This window comes from Alosa alosa, chromosome 2, assembly GCF_017589495.1.
Source record: "Alosa alosa isolate M-15738 ecotype Scorff River chromosome 2, AALO_Geno_1.1, whole genome shotgun sequence".
In the NCBI taxonomy this organism is placed as follows: domain Eukaryota; kingdom Metazoa; phylum Chordata; class Actinopteri; order Clupeiformes; family Clupeidae; genus Alosa; species Alosa alosa.
This window is the reverse complement of record NC_063190.1, coordinates 3,896,870-3,914,369: the sequence shown is the minus strand read 5'-3', so window position 1 is coordinate 3,914,369 and position 17,500 is coordinate 3,896,870. Positions and strand designations below refer to the sequence as shown.

The 17,500-nt window shown below is 46.2% G+C and overlaps 1 protein-coding gene across 1 annotated transcript in view; it reads right to left on the bottom strand.

Moving 5' to 3' along the window:
• The window catches only part of LOC125312264 (transmembrane protein 211), a 99,667-nt gene that overhangs the window by 60,795 nt on the left and 21,372 nt on the right, over window positions 1-17,500 (bottom strand). The window contains exon 2 of the mRNA XM_048270717.1: window positions 13,173-13,311. Coding sequence (XP_048126674.1) covers window positions 13,173-13,311 — 139 coding nt within the window. The remainder of the gene's footprint in view (window positions 1-13,172; window positions 13,312-17,500) is intronic.

The following is a 17,500-nucleotide window of genomic DNA, read 5'->3' as shown; positions in this document are numbered from 1 at the left end:
ACTTGGTATCATGTTTCAACACACTTTAGGTCAATATCACACCGGAATTCTCCTTTAACCTACGTTGTTAATCCTTTAACTTAAATAAATACATATTTTTATACGCCAAAATCCGTGTGGTCTTCCCTCTCTGGTTACATAGCCTAGTAGGCAGAATGTAACAGTAGGGCATAGATGTAGTAGCATGAGTGGTTTGCCCCCATCCCCCCATCTTGTCATCCCTGCCCTGTTTCCCGGAAGAGAGCTGGATCAGAGGTCTCCCGCTGTAAGAGGGAGATCTTGTCCGCAGAGCGAAGCCGAAGCCAGCGTTCCCCGTGCGCTCAGCACTCAGCCTGGTGGAACCGTCTCTCTCCGCCGGCAAAGTTTGGCAAAAACTCTCCTGGGGCATAAGGAGTATGAATTGCTCTACCTCTGAGCTGAGGAGTGGAGTAGGACTGATGTGAACCCAGAGAAGGGCTATGAGGCACAGGAACAAAGCAGAGAAATACAACCGTGTGTGTGTGTGTGTGTGTGTGTGTGTGTGTGTGTGTGTGTGTGTGTGTGTGTGTGTGTGTGTGTGTGTGTGTTTGACACAGAGAGAGAGAGAGAGAAGATAAGAGAGGGAAAGAAAAATGTCTGTGTTACCAGCAGGTGAACAGGAATACAGGAGGGAATCATTCACACACACACATGCACATCTGAGGAGTTATGCCTGTAGCTCTGTGCATGTAGTTCTGATTCCATCTTGTCAGATCTCTATTGCGAGGAGATCTTGTGCATGTTTCCCTTGTCATGACACAGACAGAAAAGCAGACACTAGGGAGTGTATGCATGTGTGCATGTGTGCGTGTGTGTGTGTGTGAGTGTGTAGTCTGCATCTTTCAAACCTTCCGTAACCTCAACAGAGGTGTTCATTTCCTTGTGTTTTCAGTATTGCTGAAAATATCATGGCTATCAAATTCCCCCAGAAATGTTATTTCAACATCTGTTTTGTAAAACAAATAATATTCAAATTAATTCATAAAGTTTGCCATGGAACCAAAGCATTGTTCAAAGACTACTCACAAGAGAGAGACTATGATGCAACAACAAAGACATGGTGTACAACTGCGTTGTGCTCTTGTTTTTATTATTATATCACAGTGAAGATCAGCCTACGCTTAGCGCAGAATGAAAGCAATCATACTGAAAAAAATAAGCTGTTACCAAATGTGAAGTACAACTTTCCTAACTATTATATTACCATAACAAATGTTTCAGAGAGGTCTATGCTAGCTCATTTCTCATCGCAAAGTGATCTAACGAGCCTGTCTTCTCCAAAGGCATTATTCATCCCCAGAGATCAAAAAGAAGCTGCAGATTCTTGCCACGGAACTGGGAGTGATTGCAACAGCAAAAAATATGAACTGGCTTATTGAGAAGGGATAAACAATCTCCAGGGTGGACTCATAGGAACCATGAAGGAAACGTTCCTAACACAGAGAAGACAATCTTTCAGCATGAAATCATGTCTAACCTTTGAATAATGACTGAAACAGTAGTACTTGTTCTTATAAAACTTGTGTCCACTGTCTCTGATGAAACCTTGAGGAAACTCTATTGACGGCAATAAGATCTCGACAGCTGACTCTGTGACCCACACACATCAGTGTCAAAACCTGAGACAGATTATAATTGTAGGTTAATAGATGCACTGACAGAGGGCACAGACTGAAATGTGCTTCAGTCCGTATTGAAAGCATAATGGACCATGGAGTAGAGGCGTCATTTAACTGACGAAGATGAACTCAAACCAAAAGAAATAAGAAAAATCTTCGGAAACTTCCACCTCCAGAAAACCATACACATTCCACATTCCACATATTACCAGCATAACATAACCAACAAAATGAAACCAACCAACACAATGAAATAGACACTTCAAAATGAAACGTCACTTTATACAGTAATATACGTATGGCTCAGAACAATATTTTATCTTGAAGTACAGTGGAACATAGCGAGACTTGGAACAGGATTAGAGTCACGTAAGAACCCATTTTGTGTCACACTCTGATAATTAAAGGTTTCCGTTTGATTTTAAATACTTAATTAATTATGAGCAATGGCATTAGTAATGACACAAAGGACACCGATAGCTGAAGTTCTGAAGTTAGAGGGTCTCCTCTCACCTGTGGCAGAGGTGTGCCTGGCGTCCATCTGACGAGCAGGCCGACTAATCACACATCACTGGCTCATCACCCTGCGAGGAGCCTTCTAGGCGTTCACCCCCTACGTCTGCCTGGGGACCCCAGCATTTTTAATTCACTTAGCCCCTGGGAGCACATCCATTTACCTAATGCAGATATGTCCCCACACAGCACCCGACGCCACACCACCCCCTGGGCACACAAGCCATCCATCATGCCACCACCGCAGCACCTGCCAGACGCCACCCAGATGAAACCATGTGTGTGTGAGTGCGAGGTGGTACAGCTTGCCACACAGGGCTCTGACCTGCCTAGAGTGTGTGTGTGTGTGTGTGTGTGTATGTGTGTGTGTGTGTGAGGTGGCAGCGCAGGATGCCATGCTGGGCATTGACTTGCCCTGTGTGTGTATGTGTGTGTGTGTGTGTGTGTGTGTGTGTGTGTGTGTGTGTGTGTGTGTGTGTGTGTGTGTGTGTGTGTGTGTGTGTGTGTGTGTGTGTGAGGTGGTGGTGCAGTGTGCTGTGCTGGGCACTGACCCGCCCAGAGTGTGTGTGCAGTCAGAGTGGAGCGGTCAGAGGGGGGTCCTGAGTGCAGTCAGGGCTAACCTGCCACGACAGCCTGATGCAGTGCTCTGTACGTGTGCAGAATTGGACACACACACACACACACACACACACACACACACACACACACACACCAAATGGAGGCAGCCTTTTAGCCGAGGACTTGTACCACTGTATGCTTACCCAAATATGCCCACTTGAATGTAAAAAGTATTCCTGGGTTTGAACTTGTGCCGTTATATGTGGGTCAATGACTCACAGACTACTGAAAGCATTAAATAAAAAATCTCTGAGGAGTTCATGAGAATGAGAAGATGGCAGATGAGAGAGACAAGGAAGGGACGAGGGAGAGAAAGAGGGAGAGAGAGAGAGAGAGAGAGGAGAGAGAGAGAGAGGGAGACAGATACCAAGAGTCATAAAAAGAGAATGACTCGCACACATCCAATCAAGGAGAAACTACAACCTCAGATGAGTCATGTCTGATTAGTGATTAGCCTGTAAGAAGCCACTTTAAAAGATTACAGCGATGCAGGGCCTTCTTTTCACAGACACGCAGGAACTCCATGCCAATCACTGTAACAGGCCTGAGGCCTGGGGGGGTGGTTGTTGGGCAGAGTGTGTGTGTGTGTGGGGGGGGGGGTGGGGGTGGGGGGGGTCGCGGTGGCAACACTCAGGAGCCTTGTTTCCAAGCGGCGAGTCCACCCGAAGCACTCAGCCAATCAGCTTTTATGGCTGGCCTGTAACTTGGCAGATTAAAACGGCCTGTAGGGCTGAGGGCAGCGACGCTCATAGAATATGGATGACACACAACTCTAGGACTCTGTGATGGCTTACAGTCAAGAGGCTGCCAGGGACGAGGGGAAGAGAGGAGAGGAGAGGAGGAAGAGGAATGACAGGGTGGAGAAGAGGAGGAGGAGGAGGAGGAGGAGAGGATGAAGGACCCAGGATAAAAATGGAAACACAGCATAAACTTAAAAAAAAAAACTTTTTTTAGGAAGGCACACAAACCCACAAAAGCCAAATGAGGAGGAATGAAAAAAGCAAATCCTCTAAGCAGACGCATCCGACCCCCTCAAAGCAACAGCAAACGGCAACAGAAATGTTCTGCTGATTTAATGTTGAGCATGAAAGATTTAGAGGAGTGCTGGGCATTTCCCCACAGCACGGCGCCACGGAGCTCTGCCTCTTATTTACACAGCAGCCCAGCTACAGCATGAGTCAGCCTGCGCTCCTCACAACACACACACACACACACACACACACACACACACACACACACACACACACACACACACACACACACACACACACAACAGATCTCCTCTGTACTGAACAGTTTGAACTGATCTTAGTCCTAGTACTGCACCTAGGTCCAGTGAGTACAGATTTAGCCCATACTGAAGCTTAAAGTCATTCCCTGCTCTCTTACAGTGTACAGTACGTACAATTTCAGCTAATCATAGTACTGAACACTGATTTGGCAAATGATTAAAAGGTAAGAGAGTAATTTATGTAAAAAAAAAAATGGAATTGTAGTTGATCAAATAATTGAGCATATGTACACAGGAGATCAAAATGGCTTGCATGAACATCTGCAATGTCTCTGAGCCAAGCAGAACCACCACCTAATCACCACCACAAGTATAGAATGAAGCAGACCGGTGAAAAGGAGTGTCTGCTAAATCAAACTGTTTTCCTGTTGTTGGCGTAGTTCTGTTAGAGCTGATGTTCCCATTTCTCTTAATAAAGCATTTGAATGGTCTCTCCTGTGGTAGAGGTACACATGGACCCAGAGGCACTGAAGCAGACAGTTAATTACTGCCAGGATTTAATTGGTTGGAAGACCAATTAACTTTATCATTACTACCTACTGCATAGAGGTAGATGAGGTGGTCCTGCAAGATGGGCCTGCTGATCAAACACCAGGGGATTACAAATAGAGACTCCAAATCTGTACAATAACACACACTCACAGAGTCTAGCGATACAGTGGAGAATACACAGATGGACATGGGAATGAATGGAGTTCTGACTGGCACTCAGCGATGTGGAATTTATGGAATATGGATTTTTTTGAGCAATTCCCTAAGCAGTGGTAGTAGGACTAGAGACACAATCATCTTAGCACAGTGTAATGGCATTTTGGCAAAATGATGGTCTTCTGTTTCTTCGGGTTCTGCTCTCATTTGAAGTTATATGGACAGCTCTCCTACTGGATGAAAGTGTGTGTGTGTGTGTGTGTGTGTGTGTGTGTGTGTGTGTGTGTGTGTGTGTGTGTGTGTTTTGTGTGTTTGTGTGTGTGTGTGTGTGTGTGTGTTGCGTGTGTGTGCGTGTGTGTGTGTGTGTGCGTGTGTGTGTGTGTGTGTAGGTGTGTGGGGCGTGGCGCAGTGGCGTGCGCGTAGCGCTATCGCGTGCAGTGTGTGTGTGTAGGTGTGTGCGCGTGTGTGTGTGGGCGGGGGAGTTTAGTCCACGATTCTGGTGAAAAGTTGTTGATATTTCAGCTGAATCAAGCCAAATCAAAGCCAATCAAATCATGACCCTTGCTTCTGTCCCCCTGAGGCTTGGTCAGAGTCATATTGCCTCCCATTTGTCAGAGCCAGGACTGTGAATTGAACACTGGAGTTTTTTTCAGAGCAGAGAGCACAGTGCATATAGCCAGAGGACGAGTAATTCAATGACTCTGACGCAAAGTTCACTGGGTTAGAACCACAGACTGCATTTTTAAAAAGGAAACACAATATGTTGTACACCTCCCTAGTCTTACTTGTCACATACGCTCATGCAGCCAAATTATACCATGACTTGCATATCATAACATTGTAATGAGCCTTTGATGGGTCCCCAACTGATTCCCACACAGATTGTAGGAAGTCGCTGTTTCATGACTGTGGTTTCTGATCAAATCTCATGAGAAAAGGGAAGGTAGCATCTCTGTATGCGTATGCAGTGCACAGTATGTAGCCAGAGCCAGTAAAGGGAGGAGAGGAGAGGAGAGGAGAGGAGAGGAGAGGAGAGGAGCGAGAGGAGCGGAGAGGAGAGCAGAGGAGAGGAGAGGAGAGGAGAGGAGAGGAGAGCAGAGGAGAGCAGAGGAGAGGGGAGGAGAGAGGAGGAGGAGAGCGGAGGAGAGGAGAGGAGAGGAGAGCAGAGGAGAGGAGAGGGGAGGAGAGGAGAACAGAGGATGCAGAGGAGGAGAGGAGAGGAGAGAGAGAAGAAGAGGAGAGGAGAGGAGAGGAGAGGAGGAGAACAGAGAAGAGGAGAGGGAGAGAGAGGAGAGGAACGGAGAGGGAGGAGAGGAGAGGAAGGGAGGGGAGGAGGCAGAGGAGAGAAGGAGAGGGAGGAGAGGAGAGAGCAGAGGAGGAGGGGAGAGGAGAGGAGAGGAGAGGAGAGGGGAGGAGAGGAGAGGAGAGGAGTCTGGGGGGAGAGGGAGCAGGGGGAGATAATGGGATATGACTGCTGACATTACCATCAAAGGTGGTAATGGAGGAGAGAGGAGAGGAGAGCAGAGGAGAGGAGAGCAGAGGAGAGGGGAGGAGAGGAGAGGAGAGGAGAGGGGAGGAGAGGAGGAGGAGAGGAGAGGGAGAGGAGAGGGGGGAGAGGAGAGGAGAGGGGAGGAGGGAGAGGGGGAGGGAGAGGAGAGGAGAGGAGCAGGAGGAGAGGGAGGAGAGGAGGGGAGGAGGGAGGGAGAGAGGGAGGAGAGGAGAGGAGAGGAGGAGAGGAGGAGAGGAGAGGAGAGGAGAGGAGAGGAACGGGAGAGGAGAGGAGAGGAGAGAAGAGGAGAGGAGAGGAGAGGAGAGGAGAGGAGAGGAGCGGAGAGGAGGAGCAGAGGGAGAGGAGAGGAGGAGAGGAGAGGAGAGGATGCAGAGAGAGACTCCAGTCTGGGGCTGCCAGGGATCTGCAGGCTTGAGTGAGATGTGGGATATGACTGCTGACATTACCATCAAAGAGAGACACTAATGCTGCTCTAAGCATAGAGCTCTAACAGAGTGACAGTTTCACCATGGTGGCAAAAACTGTGCATGCAAACACACACACACTCTCTCCTCTCTCACACACACACACACACACACACACACACACACACACACACACACACACACACACACACATGAGTACATATACAAACAGACAGGCACACACAAACACACAAACTGACTGGAGTACATATACAAACAGACAGTCTCACTTTAAAGCTCATTGCACATCCCCCTTCATCCGTACAAAGCACAGGAACATGAAAGGAAAACTACTCTGACACAAATGACCCCACTGAAGATGTGCAAGGCGGTTTGAATGATTTTAGCTGTGAGGCACCGCTTCATTTGAACCCCTCCGCTGGTCTCTAGTGCACTCCACTACTACTCCCAACTCATGCGCTCTTGCCACCTTTGGAGGTGCACTTCTCATGTACTAATAAAAAGTGTCTCCGTCTCAGAGAGATTCACAAGAGTCTCCGAGACTCTGCCGCTGCCTGTCCTACTAGTGAGAAAATAAAGTGCAACCTCCACACACACACACACACACACCTGGGTGGGAGAAACAGAAGAACACACTCCTATTCTGCAGCAGCATAGACAAGTATATATCTAGCTATCTCCTTGGGCACTATAAGAAAAAAGAAAGAGCGAGAGAGATGAAAGTGCTCAAAGCAGGGAGTTCTCTCTCTCTCATTCTCTCGCAGCATTCAGCCTCAGCAGGAGTGGTGGATTATGCCATATTCATCAGCGCAGCCGTCCGTCCAAAAGGGCCCCTAATGAGCCGAGCCTCTCATCTCTGGCTTAAGGTGCTCTTAGTCTCGTCCCCTCTTCACCCTCCCAAGAGTCTGAGGCGGATGAAAGGGCCAACGTTAGCGCCTGATGCTAGCAAAGGGATGAGCTGATTAGGAAACAGGTAATTATGCCAGCAGAGGCGCAGGTATCCCCTCGTTCGGGACTCTGGGGGGATAGCATTGTTAAATCCGTCCCCGTTCCACTCCTCCCCCCCCCCAACTACCCCCCCAGGCCCGCAGCGAGAGCAGCAATGGTGATAAAACAGAACTTTTCATCTCGCCTCATATTTTTATACATTCATGTGTCTGAGGGCATCTGCATAGCTGAGGCACCCGGAGGGAGAGAGACAGACGCAGCGGGCGCAGCCAGTGCCTCCTCAGCAGAATCACCGGCAGCACGCCACGGAAGACGGAGAGAGAGGGGGGAAGGAGATATACAAAAAAATAAACTGAAGGAAATAGGAGAATGAGGCAGGGTGCACAACAATAGAGAGAGAGAGGAGAGAGAGAGAGAGAGAGAGAGAGAGAGAGAGAGAGAGGGAGATAAAGATTATTTCACAGAGCAGGTGAAAAACACTGATGCAGCTTTTGGCATTACTGCTGTTGGTAAACGGAGATCAGGTAAGGCGCTTTGAGCGGAAGAATTGAGATTTAGCGCTCCAAATGGATTTTTTTTCTCTGATTATGCTTGATTAATATTTCATAAGAGTTTTGGGTTCAACCGCTCCAAGATGTTCAACTTTAACTGACTGTGCCTGCTTAAAAGGCCTTTCATCTTCTTTTGATACTAAGACTGCTTATTGGCTGATTTGCGAGTGGCCTTTAGCAAACAAACGCAGATAACATAGACCAGAACAGAGTGGGTGAGTGCAGCAAACCAATGCACTGGCACTTGGAGGAATACAATCAGAGCCGGAGCTTTCAAAATAAAAGCAGACGTCCAAAAAAAAGTTCCCCATGGCCAAATTGCAACTTCTTTGTCAAACCTTTTACAACCGTTAATGGGAGCGCAGCTGGGTCTGTTCTGACTCTTTGATTCATCAACTTCCAGGTTTCATTTTGTGACCATTTGTTATTGACTGCTGGAAGCATGCCACAGTACAAGGTTTTAACAACATCTTTCAACGGACACAAATATTTTTACAGCTTCCTCACAAAGGCTATTATCCTCTTGAGTGGGGGTGGGGGTGTGTGACGGGGGCTTGAATCGATTAAGGCAGCTCAACAAGATAGCATTTGAGGAATCTGTTAGGGAGTTCAAAGTCCTAAGTCTCAAGTGATTATGGCTTTAGAGATGCACCTCACCTATTGAAGGAGAAAACGGGGCAAAACAAAAGCCCGGAAGCAGAGTGGGTTTCCAGGACAACTGCTGAACCACTTTTGCATGCCAGGAGGAAAAAAATAGCAAAGACATCAGTAGATTAAAAGTGAATGCTTCGGAGTTGCCTTTTGTGTGTGTGTGTGTGTGTGTGTGTGTGTGTCTGTGTGTGTGTGTGTGTGTGTGTGTGTCTGTGTGTCTGTGTGTCTGTGCGTGCGTGTGCGTAGCCTACAAATACACTCAACAGAAACAGCCATCCTTGGCTTGGTTGCAGAGAGGAAAAAATAGCATGCAATAAAATATACATTCAGGGCACAGAAAAAGAGAAATTGTAATGCCTTGCTTATAAAATGCTTCCTCCCTTCTCATGCTAAAAGATTCATGGATACGGGAGGCCACATGACATACTCGGCAACTATCATCCTGTCTTTCTTTTTATCTTTCTGTCTTTCTCTCTCTCTCCTTCTCACTCTCTATTTCTCACTCCCCCTCTCTCTTTCCTTGCCATTTCCTTGCCTCTCTTCCTTTGCCAATTCTATCCCAGTCCATGTAAAAGAGTCTAAACTCTGCACAGATGACTGTAAACGGTGGGTAGCAGCTGCTTCTGAAGTGCCCGGCCCATAATCATCCTGGGTGTTACCCTCTTGGAGCCCTGTGTTGACCAGGCAGGAACCAGGTAAAGAGGAGCACCAGAAGGGCCTCTTGGTCAACACACCACCAATCAGCAAGACACTGGTCTTGTTGGAGAGCAGCTAAGCCTCCACACACAAACAAAGCAAACATAATTACACCTTAACACCCGGGGCCGTCTGAGAGAGATACTAGGTCAGGGAGAGCACTCGTCTACCTGGAGACACTTATTTGGGGTGACTGGAGAGAGACAATAATGATGGATGCTCCACTGACTGCACAAAAAAAATGAAGACACAAGCTGTTAAAAAACTCATAACACAACTGAAAGTCTGAGACATGAGACATCTATCACAACCTGACATGACATCTAGAGTTTACGTTTTCTGTAGAGGAGCTGAATAATGTGTTCATTTGGAATGATTTACTGGAGGAATGTTCCTCCATTTCAGTGAAGGACAATTTCTCCCGCTCACTGTTCAACTATCTGACAAGATGGTTATGTCTGTAAAGCGAACACACAACTCGCACTCACTCGTCTAGAAAGACTCTGCTCATTATTGGTGGAGAATAACGGGACTGATTGCCATTATCCACTTTAGTCACCATGTGAGAGATATCTACAAAGACATGCTATCATCTCCTCCCTGTAATACTGTCACTGTTCTCACACAAGCTTTATCAGTGTGTTTCATATCAGTGCATAAGAGAGCCTTTCATGAAGAGAAACAAGCTAATAAGTAAACAGACAGTGTTCAGATGTGCCCTCAATGAGCTCATTTCATTCTAGCCTCAAATCCCCAATGTGCACCTGGGCAGCCAATGATGTAAAAAAAAACCCTGACATGTTTTGAAGCTAATATTGTTTTTGTACAGTGACTCCACACAGAAAACAAAACAATAGACTGTATTATTACAGAGAGCCAGCCAGCTGGTCTGGTTTCTTTTTCAGGCCAAGCTCACAACGGCACGACACACATCTGATTCTTCTCCTTCCAAAAACGCAGCAGTGGTGAGGAGAGCACCGCCGAGCCCAGCCCAAGCTCACCGAGACGTCGGCAGCATGTTAAAAACAGGCAATTAGCCGAACCAAGCGCGGCCTCAACTCCCTGGCTGCTTGCTCCATGCAGATGTAACGTACAGTCGTACTCATTAGCCACTAATCACAGTGTGTTAAACGACACTCTGTTGCTGCTCGGGAATCTCATGAAGATGCGCAGGGTGGGCTATGTGAGTCTGTGTGTGTGTTGTGTGTGTGTGTGTGTGTGTGTGTGTGTGTGTGTGTGGGGGTGATGCTTACTTGGGAGAAAGAAAGGATGATAAGAAAAGATGTGTTTAATTGTTAAACATAATCTTTTCTCATCAGTAATCAGAATATCTGATTTTTTTTTTTTTGCTGCTGCTTCAAGCGTGTATCAGCAGGAAATACCTAATTCAACACCACAAAGAGCAATTAATTCCAACGTGCTACATGAAGCTTCCCAATGTTTAAGAATCATCAGAGAGCTATTTGTGTTCTTGTTCTCTCGATATTGGCGTTCCTAAGGTTCCAGATTGGTAGGACATGAAGATCACATGGGGCCCAACACATGAGGTCCCCCACACTGGTATTTTTTCATAGAACTGATCTCTCCTCGACGTTGTCAGCAATGATCACGTTGGTGGTGCAATTTGTGGTCGTGCTTGGCATAGATGCGCGAGCACATGCAAGCCCTTACTGTAATAATTTTAATGACAGTATCATTACTTTCTAATTAGAACAGGAAGACACATCTATCGGGCGAAGCAATTCTCCGCAGTGAGAGACGTACAACCACAGAATAATAAATGTGTAGAGAGAGAGAGAGAGAGAGAGAGAGTGCTCCATGAAGTCCATTAAAATCTAAGCCCTCATTGTTATGCCACGTAGACTGACAGTGTTTTTGAAAGGTGCTTTACACAGAGACAACATCAAACATAAAACACATTTGCCATGTTGACAGACGGTTCTACATATGAACGCATACGAATCATCACACACAGTCAGAACGATGAACTCCAAAGGAAATCTGCATTCAGAAATGTGGTTAATTTACATGGTTGTGTATATGTGGAAGGTGGCTGAAGCACACAATGAGCCATCATGTTTTGTTTATGGCGCCTTGTTGAATGAAAGGACGCCCTCGATAAGCCACGCGCCAACACCCCCCCACACACACATCACCACCACCCCATCACCCACGCGCACACACACACACCCTCAACCAATGACCTATGTTAAGGGGCTGTAATTGTCTTTTTACTGCGGGCACTAAATCCCTGAGTGCCCTCGCCACACCATCACAACACTCCAGTTCCACTCGTCTCCTAGCAACCGACACTCGAGAGCAACCACTTCTGCTTATTGTGTGTGTGTGTGTGTGTGTGTAGTGGTAAAGTGTTTTCAGATAGAATACAATTTCAGATAGAATTGTTTTCTCTTGAAATACTGCACATTACACCACTGATGTGGATGCTACAGACAATACTGAGAGGTTGGTGCTGGTCTCCTGTACACAGACTAAACCTCCTCCTAGACTGAAAGAGAACTTCAATAAACATCTCCTTTGACTAAAGCTCTTTTAGTTTAGGATTGGCTTTAATCCATGTAAAGGAAATCAGCCCAACAAGATTTGGACTTTCAGGAGCATTCTGCACATGTGTAGGTCACAGTAGCATGTGTGTTAGCCTCTTACAGATGGCACTGAGGAATGCTCATGACAGAACGGGTGTGGTGAGTAGGTGTCCTGAGTAGGCTATAATCTCATCCCTCACACAGGGCTATAATCAATGAACAGCCTGTAGCCAATCACCAGCATTACACCTACACACATACCCCCATGCGTAGACCTCATGTACACACACTGGTGCCTCTGGTGCAGGTAACTACATCTGAGGGATGGAGACAATGAGGGGCCATACAATAGAACAGGAGTAGGAACATTACACACCTGGAGCGACATTACTGAGTCACATTAATTCTTGCGAGATAACAGTCCCGGCATATAGCAGGGGAGTAGTACTGTGAAAATGATGGCCTGTTACCCTGTTCGAGCCACATCCTTCACCTTGCTAGCTCTACTGCCAGAACTGGCATGGCCACATGGTCATAAAAGCAGCCACCACCACTCTCATGTATTCATGCATACCTTTGTCTGATCTTGACTTGCTTCATGAGCACCTAATGGCTTAAACACTGTACCATTAAACTTGAGATGAAAGTCAATGTATTGTAAGTATTTAGTATGTCAATATATTTAAGTATGCTGTGAGTCAGTATATTCTGTAAGTGTGTTGTAAGCAGGGTTTAAATAAAAAAATAAAAAAACTCTGGGCCTGAAGTCATCAGACCTTTTTGAAAATGTCATTGCCCATTTTCAAATCTTAAACGGCCCAGTCCATGCCTGACATCAGGCACAGTGCCTATTAACTTTAAGCCCTGTGTAAGTCATATATTTTAAGTATGTTGTGAGTCAGTGTATTGGACGCATTCTGTTTTCCTCATGCTTGTGTCCTGCATTTGACCCATGGGTGAGACGTGCCCATCCCTGTGTCTCCTGTGGTCTGGTAGTCCAGCGATAAGAGTGTTTGACTCAGCACTGTGGACGTTTGTGTGGTAATCGGACCGAGGGGCCGGCAGGGTGGCGGCCTGCCGTGTAGTAATATATTGGCCCAGAGGGAGCATTTGGCTAATGGGAGGGAAATGGACTGACCTGCGGCCATCTGCATGTATCCGGCCAGTGTGCAGACCCTCCTTTCACACGTCCCGCTGGGCAGGAAGATGGTGATGATGGCCAGCAGGGAGCTGACCGCCAGCAGAGCACAGCCTCCGGAGCACAGCACGGCACTCGTCTGTGAAATACGCACGGACACACACACACACACACACACACACACACACACACACACACACACACACACACACACACACACACACACACACACACACACACACACACACACACAGCAAGAGATTGGCTGTATTAGTTCAGGTATTAAACATAAAATCATCTTACAGCAGTAGCATTAACTGTTTTAAAGAATGTTGCTTTTATGACACCCTCAAATTAATTGGAATGCCACACAGACAGTCATGTGAAAGATGGGCTAACACACCTGCTGTTCCCACTAGTAAGTCAGGATATCTACTATGTACTAGCTCCAGATCAGAAACCCTTCAAAACTTTTATTTTAAAAATGCACAGCTTTTACACCACTCAATGTACCAAATATCATAATCAACAAAACAAATCAGTCAGTAAGTTAGCTTGCTTTTCTCACTGCCAACTTTGCTATGCCTCTTTCATTGAGGCCAGAAACCTGCCAATCATGACCATGGCTAAGACTAGACTCTTCTCTCTATCTAGATAGTGTGCAGTGAGCAGGCTAAATGATTAGCAGGTGGTGAGTACCGCTGAGCCCTTCACACAATCCCCAACCATCAGAGAAGGAAAGGAAAGCAAGAGATAAAAGGACGTTCTCACTGCAGCACATAATTAGTATTGACATTCTGCCGGTACTGACACCAGGTGGCATGTGTGGCACTCAGAGACTCTCTCACCCGCGCTGGGACACGCCACCCGTCTCTGTCTGGGGAGAAGAGGGACACACACATGGCTCACACATACAGTCGCTTGACTGACAGCATGAGGGGCCTCCTGTCCACTCCGGCTCTCCTCCTCCGTCTTGCGGAGACCAGGCGGAACAGAGAGACAGAGACAGACACAAACACAACGGATGCCCTGAGCTGGCCAGGCCAATCTATTCCAGTCTGATCAATAAATGCCTGTGCTGCGAGGACACAAAGGTAAACCATCCAGTCATGCCACCACAAAAAGAGCTCGCTCGGTCTATCTTTATTGTGCACTCTCTCTCTGCCTCTCTCTCACACAGTCACACACACACACACACACACACACACACACACACACACACAAAGAGAGAGAACAGAAACATCTATCCAAGGATGAAAAAACTCTGAGAGGGTGATAACTGCCAAATGAATAAATGAATGAATGAATGAATAAACAAAGCAAAATAACAAACAAATAAATATATCTGAAGAAGACAAAAGGAAAGCCAGTAGAGAGGAATGAATGAACTGAATATATGAATGCGTGATACTGCATATGGGAAGCTACTGGGTTTTCATTCAGCCACTTGATTTATTAGAGATAAAAAATAACCTACGGTATGTGATATATATATATTTAAATCAAATCCAAAGGTCATAAATAAAATGTACAAGTCAATCTGTCAAAACCAAGGCCGAGACCAAGGCCAAGCGGGGAGATATTCCACAGGTATGGAATCACTGCATTAATCAATAGGTGGATGTGAACTCCACATAGTAAAGCTCCACTGCACCTCTAAAAAGCACTACTGCCGTGCCGCGTGCCATAGCGGTGGTGTTGGGTATAAAACGGACTGACATCTGATGCCTTTGAACTGTGGGTGGCTGTGCCATCAGGGGCAGCAGGTGAGATCCCCAGTGACGGGCCCCTTATGCTGTGGCTTGATCTCAGCGCTCTGCTCATTAGACTCTCCTGAGATGCTCTGCTTCCTGACCCTGGGAACCCCCCCCCCCTTGTTCTGCACCTTACTGTGCTGGATGAGGGGAAAAAAGACTCATACGCTCATCGGATCACATGGGTGGTTGGGTAGACTGCTTGGATGCCACACGCTCTCTTTCTAACACACACACACACAGAAATACACTTAATGTGAGCAGACTGTAAGCCATACTTAAGTACAAGTACGCTTAAAATCCGTAAAAGAAATCTATTGCTCGTTTCTACACATGCACCCCACAGGAGGAAGGCTTGTCTGATTTGTAGAGCTACCGAAGAGGGCCGGAGCACAGTCAGGACAGCATTCCTCTGTGATGGGACCAACCACAGAGTTGGGGAATGCGGATCTGTGGGTACGGCTTAGCATGTGCCTTATCACAGATAAGGCACGTGGCAGCAGGCAGGGGGCCTCCATCTGGATGAATAATTGACAGGCTTTTATGATGCTTCCATGAATCGAATCAATCACTTGAACCACTCCTCCATCCTGATGATTACTGCTTTTATTACACAGCCTTTGCATTCCATTCCAGTCACCAGTCTACTGTAGATACATTCACATTTACAAACCCATAATACTTGTTTACATGTATTTTTTATTTTACATTATACACAAAAAGGAAGAGCCATTCCTTTTGAAAGGAATAGTCTGCTCAAACGATGCAGAACCACATAGGTGAAGTGGAATGCGGAATGTGGAATGAGGCAGTTCTTTTGCCACGCGCTTGTGGCGTTCAAGGCTTTTCTATTAGCGGTGGTGATAATGGTGATGACAGCAGTGGGGTCAAGCTGGTCTTCACGGCCGATTATGCCGCAGCCAGGCAACAGATTGGGTGTTGATTATCGTGAGCGACAGACACTGCAGAGACTGTGACTAACAACCACGGCTGCAGCCCTGACAAAGTCTCTGATGTCCGTGCAGACAGCAATCACCACAAAATGTCTATGGTGCATCTGATCTCATTGCAAAAATAACAGTATAGTGTATATATACTGTATATACATATACTGTATATATTTATAGTGAGAGAGAGAGAGCGAGAGTGAGAGAGAAAGAAAGAGAGAGAGAGAGAGAGAGAGAGAGAGAGACGAGGCAACATAGTACATTCCCAATCAGCAACTACAGAGAGCGATTGCAAATTATTCATGTGTGTATCGGCATGTCAGCTCCCTGTAAATGAACATTTACCTGAGTTGACTGCTTACCTAATGTACCAACTTACCAAACTCTTTGATTATAAATCACACTGACACATTAAGGCTACAGGCAGGCGTGGCAGCAGTACCTCATGAGAAGACTGGCTGGTAAAAACACTCCACTCGCTTCTTCACCTAGCAGAGACTTGCCAGTGCTTTACACTTGTACTCTTCGCATTTGATTTACTCACATACTAATATGAGTAATGTATTCATCAGAAAGTCTCCAACACACATCCCCAACATACTTACAGCACACTGCCCCCCAATACACAGCACATTGTCTCATGAGGAAGCTTCTCCAACACACATGTTGCACACTGCCCTCTCCCCACATACACAGCACACTATCCCATCTCCCTTGTCAACCCGCCAACACACACACCAAGACCCCTGGCAGTTGGGTTAGCCCCTTGAGCCGTGGATCTGCCAAAGGTTTCTTCCTTAGTAAGGGAGTTTTTCCTTGCCCCTGTTGCTCTTGGGTGCTCCTTGTTGGTGCCCCCCTCAATCCCAATCCTCCCCCACCTTTCTTATGCAGCCCTTGCCACTTAATCTACTAAACCTCTCTTCTACTGCACTTTTACCCCCATAAATGCACAAATAGGCTGACACCAGACATAATTTCACTGCATTTCTTACATCCAGTAACTATATGCATGTGACAATAAACTTCCTTGTATCCTTGTATCCTTGTATTCTCGATCCCCAATCTGCATATTCATACAGCATGTATGCTATGGGTGGACATATGGGTTATGGTGGTAGTATTTAGCATGCACAATCATAAATGCATAACTAATCCCTCATTACTAATAATTACTAATCAATTAGTAGGTTAATAGGACATTTTCTGCTTGACTTTTAAAGTACCTCAAGAGACTGAGAAAAAAAAAACCTTTCAAAGTTTTACTCAAACGACTGCGACAGTGCACATCTAATGATGCCGTTTCAATTACATACCAGCTATTAAATGAAGCCTAACTATGTGAATGTATTTGCTTGTATAATAGTGTTGATAGAACAGCTGAAACGAATGTCCTCATTATCTGCACAAACATTCACTTGCGGAGGAGTCTGAGCGATAAATGCACCCGCCCCATTACTGCATCTCAAAGATGGAGGCAATTTAGTATGAAATTACAGTTCAACTGTGCTGACTCTTTCAGAAATAGGCGCCTAAATAGATGCTAATTATTTATTCACTCTCCATAAAGTGGCACATTGGAAACAGTAGTACAGGCAGGGAAACAAACAATGGCAGCATTTATTGCACT